We start from the raw sequence: 17,367 nt of genomic DNA, 5'->3' as shown, positions 1-17,367 counted from the left end.
ATTAAAAGTCAACGGCTACAAATACTGCAGCTGCTGACTTTTAACCACTTAAGGACCGAGCCTCTTTTTTTTTTTTTTTTTTTTTAGATGTATTTACAAGTTAAAAACAGTTTTTTTTTTTTTTTTTTTGCTAGAAAATTACGTAGAACCTTCAAACATTGTACATTTATTTTTTCCCAACACCCTAGAGCAGTGATGGCGAACCTTGGCACCCCAGATGTTTTGGAACTACATTTCCCATGATGCTCTTGCACTCTGCAGTGTACTGGAGCATCATGGGAAATGTAGTTCCAAAACATCTGGGGTGCCAAGGTTCGCCATCACTGCCCTAGAGAATAAAACGGCGGTCATTGCAATACTTTTTGTCAAACCGTATTTGCGCAGCAGTCTTACAAGCTGAATTTTTTTTTTGGAAAGAAACACTTTTTTGAATTAAATAGTAAAGTAAAGTTAGCCCAATTTTATTTTTAATATTGTGAAAGATAATGTCACACCGAGTAAATTGATACCCAACATGTCACGCTTCAAAATTGCGCCCACTCGTGGAACGACGACAAACTTTTACCCTTAAAAATCTCCATAGGCGACGTTTAAAAAAAAAAAAAAAAAAAAAAAAAAAATTCTACAGGTTGCATGGTTTGAGTTACAGAAGAGGTCTAAGGCGAGAATTATTGCTCTCGCTCTACCAATCGCAGCAATACCTCACATGTGTGGTCTGACCACTGTTTTCATATGTGGGCGCTACTCATGTACGTGTTTGCTTCTATACACACACACACACGTGAAGTACACAGGAATGTGGCGCAATTCCTGTGCGAATCATATTATGGTACTTGTGTGGCGCCATCAATTTACGCAGCGCTTTACATATACATTGTACATTCACATCAGTCCCTACCTTCAAGAAGCTTGCAATCCAAGGTCCCTAACTCACATGCATACATACTAGGGCCAATTTAGAGAGAAGACAATTAAAGCGGAGGTCCACCCTAAAGTGGACCTTCCGCTCATTGGAATCCTCCCCCCCTCCGGCGCCACAATTGGCACCTTTCAGGGGGGAGGGGGGGTGCAGGTACCTGTACAGTACAGGTATCTGCACCCACTTCAGGGATAGCTCTCTGCGGAAAGGGGCGTAGATTACGCCCCTTTCCGAAAGTCCCCCGCTGCCTGCTGGGAAACACACAGATCCCAGAGGCAGCGGGTCCATCCTTATTGTGCAGCGCGACTCGCGCATACGCAGTAGGGAACCGGGAAATGAACCCGAAAGGCTCCACTTCCTGATTCCCATACCCAAGATGGCGGCGGCAGCACCCGAGAGACGATCGAGAGATCGGCTTCGGGTGCCGACATCGCGGGCGCGCTGGACAGGTAAGTGTCACTATTTTAGAAGTCAGCAGCTGCAGTATTTGTAGCTGCTGGCTTTTTAAAAAAAAAAAAAAAAAAAAAAACACGGACTCCCGGCGGAGTCCCGCTTTAACCTACCAGGATGTCTTTGGAGTGTGGGAGGAAACCGAAGCACCCGGAGGAAACCCACGCAGGCGCAGGGAGAACATGCAAACTCCAGGCATTTCATGGTTGGGATTGGAACCAGCGACCCCTTTTACTGCTAGGTGAGAGTGCTAACCACTACACCACTGTGCCCCCCAACACATGCAATGTTCTGCACGCACTAGTGTGAACTCTGGCTCTGTTGTGTGATGTATATACCATACCTGGCTGATGTCCTGTGGAAGCTGAAAATCACTAATAGACAACGCTTCTCCATTTGCTTCATGGGATTTGGTCTCATGCCATACGGCTGCCCTGCTGCATTAAAACACAGGAGGTCGGCCGCTCCATCTGGGCGCCATTCAGAGAACGCTTTGCATTCTCCCCCCCCCCCCCCCCCCCCATGAATGCAAAGTCTTCTCTGAATGGATGAGGTGGAGAGCATGATTTCAAGGATCCTGTAGACCTTTTCCCCAGCCTCAGGTCCATAAACAGGTCCAGGCCCCACCATTATGGGGCTGGAGGAAGCAAACACTGATCTGCAAGTGCAGTGATAACGCCGCACTTGTGCTCCATTGAGATCTACAAGTTCCTCTGCCACGGTGGAGGATAGAACTTGTAGTCTTTTCCATTCACAGTTCCTGCAAATGAAGTCTTTCCATGATGCCGCCACCATATACAGCCACGCTACATTCCGAGAAAAACAGCCGCATGTAGAGGAAAAAAAAAAAAAAAAAACCACGAGGCGCATTTCATGCGGCACCTAAAATATAGGCTTAGCATGCATCAAACAGTTGAAAAGTTAAACTAAAACCTTTAGGCCTGGCTCACGCTAGTGCGATGCCAGACATCGCATGTGATTCGCACCGCATTGCTGTTCACATCACATGCGGTGTCTGTGATGCGATTTCAGCCATATAAACTTATGGCTGAAATCTCATTTGCACCAAAACAGTGCAGGGCTCTCCCCCTCCCCCCCCCCCCCACTGGAATCAGATCGCATGGGCGTTGACACCTACGCGATCCGATTCCTGCACCATTTTACAGTTCGCACAGTGATCCGATCTGGGGGAGTCGCTAACTTTACATCGATACCCGCAGCGGTTCGCGGATCTGTGTGTACCACTGTGCGATTCAGGTGCGATGCGGGACCCCGTACGCGATTCGCAGGGTTCTCACATCGCACTAGTGTGAACCGAGCCTTAAAGGGAAAAATAAATACAGTCTCCCTACATATTAGCTTCCCTGACACAGTTAATGACAGGTAATGTACAACACACCTATGTTTCCGCCACAAATCCCTTCACGCTTACTCCAGCCGCGGTGCAATTGCTGAAAAGCCAGTTTTGCAGTGGAAAAACCTGCAGCTCCAGAGTGACGCCCATAATCTTCCTCCCAGCAGAGGTGGGCTCCCGGATGTTCTGCATGAGCTCATGGTAATAGTACACGGCGATGTAACGTCAGTTATTAATAGACAGTACGCCTTCGAACAACACCCAGCGCCATCCTTCTGACAGGCGACACGTGTGCCACGGCCAGGAACTCAGGGACACATTACATAACGCTGGTTCTGTTACCGATAAGCTTTAGAGGAACGCCGGGTTCAAATAGAATTCCAGTCCAAAATTATAACCTACCTGTATATGTCCTTTTTTTTTTTCTTTTAAATATTAAAATATACATCCAAGAAGAAACAAAAACGGTCATATTACAGCTTACCAGTCACTAGATGTGGTAGCCAGTGTTAATTTCGTCGACTAAAACAACTGAAATGACTAAAATACGACTAAAACTAAAATGGCATTTTAGACAAAAGACTAAAACCAAATTGAAATTTGACTTCAAAAATTAAAAACACATTAAAGCGGAGGTCCACCCTAAAGTGGACCTTCCGCTCATCGGAACCCTCCCCCCCCCCCTCCGGCGCCACAATTGGCACCTTTCAGGGGGGAGGGGGGTGCAGATACCTGTACAGTACAGGTATCTGCACCCACTTCCGGGATAGCTCTCTGCGGAAAGGGGCGTAGATTACGCCCCTTTCCGCAAGTGCCCGCCCCTTTCCGCAAGTGCCCCGCTGCCTGCTGGGAAAACACACAGATCCCAGAGGCAGCGGGGAGCGTCCTTATTGCGCAGCGCGACTCGCGCATGCGCAGTAGGGAACCGGGAAATGAAGCCGAAAGGCTCCATTTCCTGATTCCCACACCCAAGATGGCGGCGGCAGCACCCGAGAGACGATCTAGAGATCGGCTTCGGGTGCCGACATCGCGGGCGCGCTGGGCGGGTAAGTGTCACTATTTTAAGTCAGCAGCTGCAGTATTTGTAGCTGCTGGCTTTAAAAAAAAATAAATAAATAAAAAAAAAAAAAAACGCGCACTCCCGGCGGACTCCCACTTTAAGAGTGCATGTTCATACCTCAATGTAATAAATAACATTCGATTTTTCACTCCAGCAGTATATAAAGGAGTTTGAAAATTGTAGAGTATTGTTCATTAATGCATTACAATTGAATTACACCCATTAGATTTTAGACGACTAAAATTAGTTTTAGTAGACTAAAATGTACTGGAGATTTAGTCGACTAAATACGACCAAAAACAATTGCAGAAGACTAAAAATGGGACTAAAACTAAAATGCCATTTTAGTCCTAAGACTAAAACTAAAATCGCAATTTGCTGCCAAAATTAACACTGGTGGTAGCTGCATTTGTTTTCGTTTTTTCCAGACGAAGGCTACTTGCACACGGAGGCAGTTTTCAGGAGTTTTAGCGCTAAAAATAGCGCATGTAAAGCGCTGGAAAACTGCCTCTCATGCCCCCCCCCCCCCCAGTGTGAAAGCCTGAGTGCTTTCACACTAGGGCGGTGCCCTTGCGGGACAGGGAAAAAAATAAAAATAAAAAGTCCTGCAAGCAGCATCTTTGGGGGCGGTGCGGAGCGCTGTATACATCGCTCCTCCATGAAGTGCCACAACACGGGGCCTGTTAACCCCTTCTTGGGGGTTAAAAGCACCCTGCTAGCAGCCGAAAAGCGCCACTTAAACAGTGGTAAAGCGCCGCAAAAACTACCGGCGTTTTACCGCTAACGGACCTGCCGCCCCCCAGTGTGAGAAAGCAGTCCAAGAACATTTTCTGAAAGCACACACTACCTGCAGGATCTCATCACAATCCCAGTGTCCTTTTCATGCCCTGAACCGATTTTAACCCTTTGCATACATTAAAAAAATAAATAAATGAAAATCTAGGGAGGGATTGGTATGTGTATGGAAAGAAACCAACTAGTGCCAAAGGCACCCAACTAGTCTGTCCGTTCAACAATCCTGAGGTGGTTTCTTTACATATATAAAAAAAAAAAAAAAAAATAAAAAAAAAAAAAACAATAAAAAATAATAAAATACAAAAATAAATAAATAAAAAAGCACGCGCGCGCGCACACACACACACACAATTTAGGCCTGAAGATTAGTCAAAACACCCAAACAGTATATATTGTCTAAAAATAATGACCCTGGAGAATAAAATGGCGGTAGTTCCATTTTTTTTTTCAAATGCTATCAGTGCAACAGTTTATCAAGTGCAGAGGTTTCTGCACACACAAAATCTTTGGTAAAATATACTGAAGAGGTTGCACTGAGTAAAAAAAAAAAAAAAAAAAAAAAAAGAAGGATACCCAACATGTCAAGCCTTAAAATTTGCCCGTGCTTGTGAAGTGGCAACAAATTTCTGTACCCTAAGTTTTCCACAAGCAATGTGCTTTCAAAGTATAAAGGGTAATACGTTTACTTAAAGTGGTTGTAACCTTCAGACCTAAAATATGAACAAAGCATACCCCTCAGTGTGTACTTGTCTCAGACCAGAGCACTAAGTGTCAATTTTGTTTGTTGCTTCCTCCCTCTGCTATCAGCATGAGTAACTTCTGTACATTTTTCTTAACACCAAGAGGACAAAAATAAATAAAAAAGGTGACAGAGGGAGCTCCAGCTCACAGCCCGAGCTCTATTCCTGTGTGCTCTCCGTTCTCTTGTTTTCTCAAAGCTCAGATAAGCTTTATAAATTCTGGACTTTGAACGGATGTAAAGAGAAATAAGACTGCAGATAAACAGGTACAACTTAAGGATTGGTTGCATCACTCAAGATTAGTCAGTCACTTAACTGGGTATATTTAAGGGTTTATAACCATTTTAGCAGCAAATAATGGGCCTAGAACGACTACTCGTTTCTGCGTGCATTTTTGATACTTTGTGTGTGTAACGTAATTGATCTTTTGTAAAAATAAGAGCACCCTGGACATGGGGGGGGGGGGGGGTTTAAGTGCAACTTTTTTCCCTCCCTTTTCACAAAAACTTTATTTGCATCACATAGGGGCAAAAAGTTCACTACAATACAACTTTATTGATTTTTTTTTTATTTTTTATTTAGGGCTTCAGGGATGCATGGAAGCGATCCAGTGGCTATACAGCTGCTGGATCACTCCAACAGCAGACATTCGCCTTGTCAGATTTACATGCTACCGCAGCTGGGGGGTTTAACCCAACCAACGCCCCCCCCCCCCCCGCTACTGATGTATTATATACACCGGGGGCAGAACAGGGGTTATTGTGATTGTTATTGTTAACAGCTCTCTTTTATTGCATTAAAGCTGGCCATACACCTATAGATTATCTGCAGATTTTCTATGGTTAGATGGAAAAAGTTCAAAAAATTTCTCCATGTTCACTACACTGTGTGGATGGAGGAATTGCCCACTTTTTACATCTATCCATAGAAAATCTGTAGATAATCTATAGCTGTATGGCCAGCTTTAAGAACACCTACTCCCTATATAATAGAGATGGGGGGGGGGGTATTTGTGGCCCAAATCCGGAGAGAAGCCTGTGGTGAAAAAATGCTGCTCCTCCACAGACAGCACCGGGATGGTCTTTTTTATAGAAACTTCAACCTGTCACCACATTTTTTTTTTTTTTTTAAGAAGTATACAATACATAAACTGCACATGCACTGCTCGGTGTATGGTCTCTGTGCCGGTGTTCTGCCTAATAGAGTCCGGCCATCCATATGTGTCAGCTCCGTACTGCACATGCGCAGTACGGAGCAGACGAAGCTTCGGAAAATCTCCGAAGCTGAACGGCGCCTGCGCCGTGAGTGGAGGAGGTAGCCCCACTATCAAAGCGGACATAGGGTTTAGAATTTTAGAGGGCCCCTCGCGGGCGAGCTTCGCTCGCCACGCTTCGGGCTCGGCCTCGCTGCGCTCGGCTCTTTTTTATTCTAACTCCATGTCCACTTGGATAGTGGGGATAGAACCTGGACTCACGGCGCAGGCGCCGTTCGTCCTCGGCAATTTTCGGAATCTGTGCTCCTGTGTACTGCGCATGCGCAGTACACAGAGGACAGCATCTGATGGAGGACCCTATTTGACAAGACACCGGGACCAACTCTTATCCATGTGTGCAGCCAATCGAGAAGTCAAAGACCATAAGACAACTGAGGGGGGGGGGGGGGGGGGGTCACATTCCCGTGTAAGTGTGCATAATATGCTAATACACCATGCATACTAATCACATTACAGCAAGAAGCTCCTGGGGGCCCAAAATTAAGCATTTCAAAAGGTAGTTCCACTATAAAACAACGCCCTCACCAACATTGCCACATTTCACCCGTTTAGCCTTTACAAATTACACTAAAAATACACCATTTAGCTACACATGTATTAAAAATGTATTCTATTTTTAACAATTATGAGCAAAACACATCCCCTCCCCTGTCACTTTTTTTGGTAAAATTAAAAAGGCATTTAAATATTTTTTTTATTTTTTATTTTTACACTTGCAGAGTCCTGTCTCTTGCCGACCTCTAATCTGGGATTGGGGGGTCTAGTGATCCGCCACAGAATTCGGTCTTTTTTTTTTTTTTTTTTTTTTTATGAAAAAAGGTGAACTTGTGCTTTAAACATCTCATGGACAGTGTTAGCAGTTAAGAATTTGATTTTACCATCTAGAATTAGAGCTTAATGCCCGCAGCCCTGGCATCACGTTTTCTTGTGTTAAGTCTATGCACAATAAGTAACGTGTGAGTAACTTATTGGGTATTTATTAGCTTGCAGAGATCACAGCACTCCCCCCTGACAATGCCTTCTGTTGTTCTCTCCAACTCTGTCCACTTGGATGGGGGGGCTTGAACCTGGACTCAGTGCGCAGGCGAGACTTTCGGCGTCTCCTTGTCCTCCGTACTGCGCAAGAACAGTACAGGGCGGACACTATCCGATGGGGGACACTATTCGACACAACACCGGCTCAGAGATGAGACAATCATGTAAATCCTGGTGTTCAGCCTCTGCTGCTGCAGCCTTTCACCTTATGACTTGCTACAAAGTTTCAAATGCTGCAGTCTGATCACAGGTGGAGGGAAGACTGGGGAAAGCTCCATCTTGCCTGCAGCAGACTGATGATATTATCTCAGCCTAGGCAACGTCACCCACATTTTTTTTTTTTTTTACATCATCCCAGAACGACTCCATACACTCCATGGCGCTGTACTGACCCGAGCCCGAGACGCCGGAAACCACCGGCGCCATCGGACGAGATCGTGTAGAGCAAGAGGATCACCTCTCCCTTGGAGTCCTTTGTCGCTCATCCATCGGAACAATTTTAAATAGGACGTGCCTGCTTACTTATTATAAAAAGTGAGTGTATTACTTTTGAAATAAACAAACGTGGATTATATTGCTACACTTAGGTTGGCGCTGTTCTGTTTCTGCTTGTGTATTGATCTCAAGGATGGCTTTTATTAGAAAAAAAATATTAAAAAATAAAAGTAACATTTTTCAAAAATATATTAGGAGATTGGGAATTTTAGCTGCATTTTTTTTTTTTTTTTTTTTTTTTTTAATGGGCTGCAGTGCACTTCTGACACATTTTGTTGCATTTTTACAAATGTATGTTGAAACGCATGCAGTTAGGCACTTCCTTAGAAAGCCTGTGTTTATCACTGGAGACACGCAATCCGTCATAAGCGGAAAGATGGCGCAGTCCCTCCCTAGGATTTGGTTGTACAGGCTTGGGTCCAAACCCTGAAGCTCATGTTTACAACCTTCCTATAATTCAATAGCTATATATTATCCATCCGCAGCTGTAAACTCCATAGTCACCTCTCCCATGTGTAGGCGGCAGCTGAAGATGAACCTGTACAGAGAAAAAAAAAGAAAAAAAAAAAAAAAAAGAAGTGTTCCCAGGCAAGCTGTCCTATTGTGTAAAAAAGGTTACAACACAATATTGCATCAACGGCAAAGTGTTGCAATGATTAGAAATGTTCCACATTCACAACTGAATATTTCAAGTACATCTACCGCCCAAACCTATTCTCTATGGATGGAGTAGAGGAGTGTCTGGTGTTCCTACCGGGGAGATTCACCCCCTCTATTTGTTCTGGCGATCGTTGTCACCAAGACAGAAAGTGACAGGAAATTCAAAAAGGTTATACCTGCCATCGAAACAGGAAACGGTGGGGTGACCTGATGCTAAGATAACAGTCTAAGAAAGGCTGTCCAATCGCTTTTCTTACTTCCTGTTGTGTCTCCAAGACAGGAAGTGAGGCGATTTACTCCCCTGTAATTTAGGTTCCACCGATATCAGTACCAATTCCAAGCATTTGCACAAGTACTTGTATTCATGCAAATGCTCCAACACCTAAAAGCGATACCTTTGCAATGCGAGTTGAGCCCATAGAAAAATGAATGGGCTCAAATCGCACTGCAAAGAATATGGTGCGATTCTTGTCCGAATTGCATGCAGTTTATCGCACGGCTCCTATGTGAACCCCCAGCTTGTCATAGCGGTTTCAGCGTGGCTTCACACAGGAGCAGTGCGGGAAATTGCATGGCACCGCATTCCTGTTCAAATCACAGGTCCTTATTTGCAGTGTGATTCGAGCCAGTTCATTTTGTATGGGCTCAAATTGCACTGCAAATAATCAGTAATGGCAAGTACTTGATTACAAGTATCGGTAGTCGGACGCACTCTAAGGGTCCTTTCACACGATGGGGGGGGGGGGGGGGGGCGGATCAGTGCGTATCCGCACCGTGGATATCCGCTTATTCAGCGGGGAAACGCCAGAGCGATCTCCGCTGAGCAGGAAGATGACAGGTCTTGTCTCTGCACACTGCGCAGGGACGGTCCTGTCACAGCGCCGCTCTCCCCTATGGGAGTCGGGTGACGACGGGCCGCAGTGTCCGTCATCACCCGATCCGAATAGCTTTTTCCTCCGTCACACTTTTTCGGATTGGAGAGGGTCGGATGTCAGCGGACTTGTCACCGCTGACATCCGACGCTCCATAGAGCTCTATGGGGCATCCGTTCAGGTCCACCTGAAAAACTGACAGGCGGACCTGAACGGATCGGCAGTGTGAAAGGGGCCTTAAACAGGTATCTACCTGTAAATAAAGAATGTCCCTCAATGTGCTGGATTTTGTAGAAATCTTCACAGCCCTGTCCTCCCCCTGCAGGGCTGCCGCCCCCCCCCCCCCCGCAAAAATCCCCCCCCCCCCTGCAGGACTGCCACCCTGCCCCCCCCCCCCCAGCTGCTGAACTTCCAGCACTGTGGAGTTAACAGACAGGCTGCACTACTCATTTCCCAATGGAAGAGAAGGCAAGGTGGAGCATGTCCCGGTTGCATCACCTTTAGCGCAGACATGAAGCTGTTTACCCCCACAGCACTAGATGTTCAGCAGAAGAGAACAGGGAAGCCCTGCAGTAGGGTGGCACCGATACTAGTATTGGCACAGAGTATCTGCACAAGTATCAGTACTCGTGCAAACGCACCAATACCTGAAACCGATACTTTCAGGCTCGGCTCTGAGCTGTCAGTGGGTCTCCCCTGTTGACAGCTGAAGTTTTAAAGAAGTTCAGTAATTGCAGCTGTCAAAAAATAAAATAAAAATAAAAAAGCAGCCTTAAACACTAACATAAAAAGAAACATTGTTTCTTTTTGAATCTGTTTCTTCATCTGCAGATCAAAAGGGCTGAACAAATGTTCCTCTGCTTAACCCCTTAATTAACTCCCTATTCTCCTCCGTTTAATTTTTTTACATTTTTGTTTACAACTATTTTATAAAACGATAAAAAACAATTTAAAAACTTTATGTTAGCTTTGTTAGTGAATTTTTTTTTTTGTTTACACATTTCACATTGAAAAAGCGCAAAAAAATAAAATAAAAAAATCTATTTGTAAATAACTTTTCAATGCTTTGTACCATTGCTGACAGATGTTTAAAAAAAAAAAAAAAAAAAAAAAAAACATTTGCAGTAGATATCAAGTACGTAAAAAAATAAATTAAAATAATGTTAAGTCGGTGCATCCTTACCCTGCAGTGTAGATCTCCACATGCTCCAGTAAAATTGGCCCTAGTATGTCAATGTATGAATGCGAGTTAGGGACCTTAGATTGTAAGCCCTTTGAGGGCAGGGACTGATGTAAATACAAGAGAATACATACATATAGTGAGAGTGTAAAGTGCAGCGTAAATAGATGGTACTATACAAGTAGCATTCATAAAATAGTAAAGACCCCCAAGCTGTTAAAGCTATTCTAAAGGCTTTTTTTTTTTTTTTTTTTTTTTTACACACAAACATGTTAAACTTACCTGCTCTGTGTAAAGGTTGTGCACAGAGCAGCCCTGATCCTCCTCTTCTTGGATCCCCTGCCAGCGCTCCAGGCTCCTCCGTTACTCCAAGTTCCCCCACAGCAAGCCTCTTGCTATGGAGGCATTCGAGCATGCTCCCTTGCTGAGCCCTGCTGTGTGTCCCTAAGACAAACACAGCAGGGTTCAGCCTGCCTCCTGGTCATTGGCTGTAATTGACAGCAGCGGGAGCCAGCGACTCCCGCTGCTGTATCTGCATGCAAAAGAAAGGGAAATCCCAATTTTTTTAGCCGTCCCCAGAAGAATAGAGGAGGTGGAAATCATCTAATAGGAATTCTTGTTTCCATATCTAAAGGGATTATCAACCCATCCACTTGGAAAAATTCTCTCAAACTTCCTGTTATATTTCTAGGACAGGAAGTGAAGTAAAATTTCTCCAATATTAGTTAAAACAGAAAAAAAAAAAAAAAAACCACACACAACTTGAATGGGTTTTAACCCTTCCCTACACTATCCAAAAACTGGTGGAGCAGAAAAAGATTAGAACACCAGTTGGGTTTTTATTGCCATCTGCGCCCCTATTAGGGAGATTTACCCTCAGTTTGTCCCGTTTCACCAAGAACGCTAACATTTTGGGTCGCCGCCACACAGAGGGGAAATCTTTCAATGGGCACACCAGCTCTGGCGACAACCGGGGATGCCCTCACTTTGGACGATTTGCTCTCACTTCCTGTTTTGGCTACGGGACAGGCAGCGAAATCTCACAGATGGCAAAAAAAAAAAAAAGTTTTGCCTTTAGTTCTACTTTCACCTCTACCCAGTTTTGCCCCAGATCCCTTCTTTTAAATTTTGATAGTTTCGCAGCGCCTGGTCACTGTACAGGAAGTGGACCATTGGGCAGGTTCCGGACAAAACAGCAATGCATATATGTGGCAGCATTGACTAAGGACCACTTCTCTGCTGCCACATGCGTGTCTGGCTTGCAGTCACTGCACGATTCACGCACCTAAAATCAGAGGATGAAATTCTGAATCTTGTTGGTTTCTGGATGTGTCAAAGACGATTTAAAAAATAAATAAAAAATGTTGTATATAAAAGCATACAAGCTCATTATGAATTACTTGAGATTGAAGCCCCAGAAGCAGCCCTTGTTCACCTCCTCCGACCCCAGATTGACTTCCGGGTATCGCGGCTCCAGGCCAGTCACAGCGCTGGAGCCACCGCTAACGGCATGATTGCCGTTAGAAACGGCACACGCAGTGCACCGTAGACATCAGTGCCGCTATTTCAGCAAATATCTCCTACACATTTTAGGTTTGGGAGATATTTCTTGCTCCTACAGGCTAGCCTTAATCTAGGCTTACCTGGAGGTTAAAGAGGTTGTAATGTGTTTACAACCACTTCCAGCGCTGTTACACTTTGAATGACAATTGTGTGGTTATGCAACACTGTACCCAAAAGGAAAAAAAATTGTTTTTATTTTTTTCCCCACACAGATAGAACTTTCTTTTGGGTGGTATTTAATCACCACTGGGGTTTTTTTTTTTTTGCTAAATAAATGAAAAAGACCAAAAAAAAAAAAAAATTATAGACACCTTTTACAGTTTGTCAAAGTTTTGCAAACAAGTAATTTTTCTCCTTCACTGATAGGCTGTAGTGAGGGGCACTGATGAGGAAGTACCAATCCTTTTTTCAAGAACTCACAGACAGGTTTTTTTTTTTTTTTTTTTGTCACATGACAATTTTCAGAGCACAATACAGATTAAGTGGTACCGATATGCCGCACTGGTGAGCACTGACAGGCATTGGGCACTGATAGGTGGCATTTATGGGTAGGCACTGAAATGCCATGAGAGGAAAGGCTGCCTGCGACTCCCATCTTGGTACTCCTTGCACTCGGCCGCATAAAAAGCGGCAGCGGCCATCTTGTTACACCCAGCCCAAATAGTTTGTAACAATTTGTCCACTGCTGGCTTACTGCGGCCAAGTGCAGGGTGTACCAAGATGGGCATCGGGATGTCCAAACGCTGATGTCATCACAACGTCACTTCCATTGTTCTGCCCGCTGACTTCAGGTGACCTGGCGCAACCGGATCTGATGAAACACCGCCTCTCCCAGGTATCGGATCTGGCATTGGGAGCATTTGTGCAAGTACAAGTACTCATGCAAATGCTCGGTATTGGTCCCAATATTAGTATAGGGCAGTGATGGCAAACCTTGGCACCCCAGATGTTTTGTAACTACATTTCCCATGATGCTCATGTACTCTGCAGTGTGAGCATCATGGGAAATGTAGTTCCTATACCAGTGATGGTGAACCTTGGCACCCCAGATGTTTTGGGACAACCCTACATTATGCTATTGTCTTACAGGGTCCCTCCCAACGGTTTACTACTGCTTTAATGGAGAGAATGTACTAAACTGAAGAAAACCTGCCTTTACAACCACTTTAATCCCCCCTTACCCGTTTTTTCTTGGTTATCCCCAAAATACCTATTTGGCGAGACCTGCATCGCCATCTTCTTTATTTACATAATCTTTTCCAGGTCCTCTCAGACCGCCCCCCCCCCCCCCCCCAACCCGATGACATGCAGCAGTGGTTGCATCATCGCATACCCAGGAGCCTCCTGGAATGTGTGTGGTCAGTACCCAGCTCAGCTGGAAGGTGACATCACTCTCACCCAGGCAAGAATCAAAAAAAAAAAAAAAAAACAAACACACACACACACACACACACACACACACGTTTTTTTTTCTTCGTGTCCTTTACTAGGGCTTATTTTAAGAGTAGGGCTTATATTGCAGCCCTCCCCGATAATCACGCTAGGTATTATATTCAGGGTAGGGCTTATTTTCGGGGGAAACAAAAATATATCAAAATGGGGGGGTGGGTCAAAAGTCCTCTAACAATCTACCCCAATCTGTCCGATTTTCTCCCACTTTCAGACCATCGCTGAAAACACTCCTCTCTTCGGAGAAGCCTATCTGGCCCCCCCAACTAACAACTGTACATTTATCTTCTCAATCAGCACATTGCCCACAGTTATTACCTCTTGACCTTCCTTCTCATGCCCTGCGCACACAACCGGGTTTTTCCCCCCCCATCGGAATAAAAACTCTGAAGGTTTTGCCGATGGAATTCCACTGAAACTGTCTTGCCTACACAGGATCACGCCAAAGTCCGATCGCCAAGAACGCAATGACGTACAACACGTACGACGGGACTAGAAAAAAGGAAGTTCAATAGCCAGTAGCCAATCGCTTCCGTCTCGTACTTGCTCCAGAGCATGTGTCGTTTTTTGGTCTGTCGGAACAGCATACAGATGAGCGGTTTTCCCGATAGGAATTGGTTCCGTCGGGAAAAATGTTGAATATGTTGCATTTCTAGGTCCAGAATTAGAATTTTCAAAAAAAAAAAAAAAAAAAAAAAAACACAGAAACTGAGACTAAGAGGATCACCAATAAATTTATAATTAAAACCAAAAAATAAAAATATATATACCTTTGATATTTTTCTTTTTTCGTCCTTCCCTCTTTTGCCATGGGATAACACCTTCATCGACAAACCAATCATCCACATGCCGATCTATCTCTGTTTCTAATGCTCTCGATTTTTGTAACATATATACCATCCACCCCGAACGTGTAAGTAAATATTTTGATAGTGATACCTTGTACTTTGAAAAATGACTACATTGTAAAACAATTTATTATGCGTTTATTATATTTCTTGCACTTTAGATGAAAATTTCTCTCTTTCTTCTGTAACCCTGAAGAAGGAATTTTTCCAAAACGCGTCGGGTGTAAGAAGATTGTTCCACATTTATGTCTGACATGGTGATTTCTACTATGTCTAGAAAATCAAATGTGCAAATTTGTCTTATGTATGATCTTTAATAAATAGTTTTATTATATTGATACTACTTTATTGAAATTCCTCTATTTTTCCATGAATACATTGTGTTGCCTATAAAGTCCACCCAGGGTTCACCCCCCCACCGATACAGTTGCTTAGCAACAGAAAACATTGCTTATAAAAAAAAAAAACTCTGCCTCTCCGACCGTAATCCTCATTTATAATAATTGACCCGAGACGCCAAATACAGCTTTAAGAGGACCGGTCGTCACCGGATACCGCGCTGTATTATTCTTTAAGTCGGTGTTCTGAAGCGCATCGACCGCCCTCCACTGAGGTATACGGCTGTCGAAGTGACAGGTTCTCTTTAGGCTATGAATGTCAATGGGCTTCCTGAGGACAGGAGGCCATTCAACTCACTGTGGTGACGCCGCAGCGTTGACACCGCATGGGAGGCCTCAGCGCCGCGGTGACACCACATGGAAGGCTCAACACCGCGGTGACACCACATGGAAGGTTGAAAACTGCGGTGACACCACATGGAGGGCTCAACGCCGCGGTAACACCGCATGGGAGGCCTCAACGCCGCGGTGACACCGCATGGGAGGCCTCAACGCCGCGGTGACACCGCATGGGAGGCCTCAACGCCGCGGTGACACCGCATGGGAGGCCTCAACGCCGCGGTGACACCGCATGGAAGCCTGAATACAGCAGTGACACCGCATGGAAGCCTGAATACAGCAGTGACACCGCATGGAAGGCTGAATACAGCAGTGACACCGCATGGAAGGCTGAATACAGCAGTGACACCGCATGGAAGGCTGAATACAGCAGTGACACCGCATGGAAGGCTGAATACAGCAGTGACACCGCATGGAAGCCTGAATACAGCAGTGACACCGCATGGAAGCCTGAATACAGCAGTGACACCGCATGGAAGCCTGAATACAGCAGTGACAGGTCCTCTTGTGGGGAGGAAGGGCCCTTCCTTACCTGCAGCACGGCGTCCCTCAGCACCGAGCTCAGCGCCTCGTTCTTCAGCGTCTCCTTCGCCTTCTGCTCACTCAGGCCGATGGAAGCGAAGAGAGACACCGAGTCCGCCGCCATCTTGGAGCCGGGAAGGAAAGGGAAGCACGCATCGACCAATCGCGGAGAGCCGGTGGGAGTTTGACCAATTGCAAAAAGAAAGCCTTCGGATCCGCCGGGGCCAATGGCAGCGCGCGAGCGTTTCACGTGGTAGGCGTGCAGCCAATGGCGTGGCGAGGGGGTACCTGCAGAAAGGGGGGCGTGCTCTGGGTTGCATCAGGCATCGGGCTGCACGTGGGTGATGTGTTCTGCCAGCAAGAGAGAGGGCAGAGTGCATCAGTGCAACTTTTATTGTTAGATGTGGATGGAGCGCTGAGGGGTTGGGAGCCCTGGCAGACTTTTATTGCTGTGTCCCCATTAGGGAGATTCAGTGAGAGGAGTTCATTAAAACACAAATCACTTTTTTTTTTCTGGTGGTAGGGCCCTTTAAAATCATAGCCACGCGTTTCGGTACCTATTTGGAGGAAGCTGAGAGTGATGAAAGGGACTTTACTTGAGTTAGGAATACAAACTGGAATAGATTTTTCTTTAACCACTTGAGATCCGGAAGGTTTTACCGCCTTCATGACCAGGACATTTTTTGATATTCAGCACTGCGCTACTTTAAAGTGATTAAAGGTTCGCTTTTTTCTTAAATAACAAACATGGCATACTTACCTCCATTGTGCAGTTCCTTTTGCACAGAGTGCCCCCGAATTCTGGGGTCCTCTGGCAGTTCCTATCAGATAACCCCCCCCCCCCCCTAGGAGAAGCACTCTCCTGGGGGGGAGGGGTTACCATGCGGGCACGCTCCTGAGTCCAGCATTTGCATCCATAGACACGAATGCTGGACTCTGCCCCGCCCCCCACATTATTGGATTTGATTGACAACAGCGAGAGCCAATGGCTGCGCTGCTATCAATCTATCCAATCAAGATCTGAGAACCCCGGGCAGAGGGACAACATTCACCCCGCCAGGTGAAATTCCAGGGCTCAGGTAAGTTAAATTGGGGGGGTCACTGCTAGGTGTTTTTTCACCTTTATGCATAGGATGCATTAAAGTGAAAAAACACAAAGGTTTACAACCCCTTTAAGGCTCCATTCACACCTCAGCATTTTGAAGCTCCAAAATGCTGGAGGAGAAAAAAAAAATGATTCTATTCGGAGACAATTCACATTTCCGCTCCAAGTCGCCTGAAGCTCAAAGTTCTGGAGCTTTTTTTTTCTTTTGTAGCTCAAATTGGACCAATTTGCATATATTGTGGCGCATTTTTACTCCCATAGAAATGAATGGGAAGGCACCATTTGCACATTTTTTTTTTGCGTTTTGTAG

At 45.2% G+C, this 17,367-nt stretch overlaps 1 protein-coding gene across 1 annotated transcript in view; it reads right to left on the bottom strand.

Moving 5' to 3' along the window:
- QARS1 (glutaminyl-tRNA synthetase 1) overlaps nucleotides 1-16,128 on the bottom strand; it is a 149,241-nt gene extending 133,113 nt beyond the window's left edge. Inside the window, exon 1 of the mRNA XM_077451665.1 lies at nucleotides 15,963-16,128. Coding sequence (XP_077307791.1) covers nucleotides 15,963-16,076 — 114 coding nt within the window. The 5' untranslated portion in view covers nucleotides 16,077-16,128. The remainder of the gene's footprint in view (nucleotides 1-15,962) is intronic.
- Nucleotides 16,129-17,367: the final 1,239 nt, after the last annotated feature.

This window comes from Lithobates pipiens, unplaced genomic scaffold (genome assembly GCF_037356315.1).
Source record: "Lithobates pipiens isolate NorthernLeopardFrog02 unplaced genomic scaffold, aLitPip1_a1.2 Scaffold_23, whole genome shotgun sequence".
NCBI lineage: Eukaryota > Metazoa > Chordata > Amphibia > Anura > Ranidae > Lithobates > Lithobates pipiens.
This window is presented reverse-complemented; position numbering and strand designations above follow the sequence as displayed.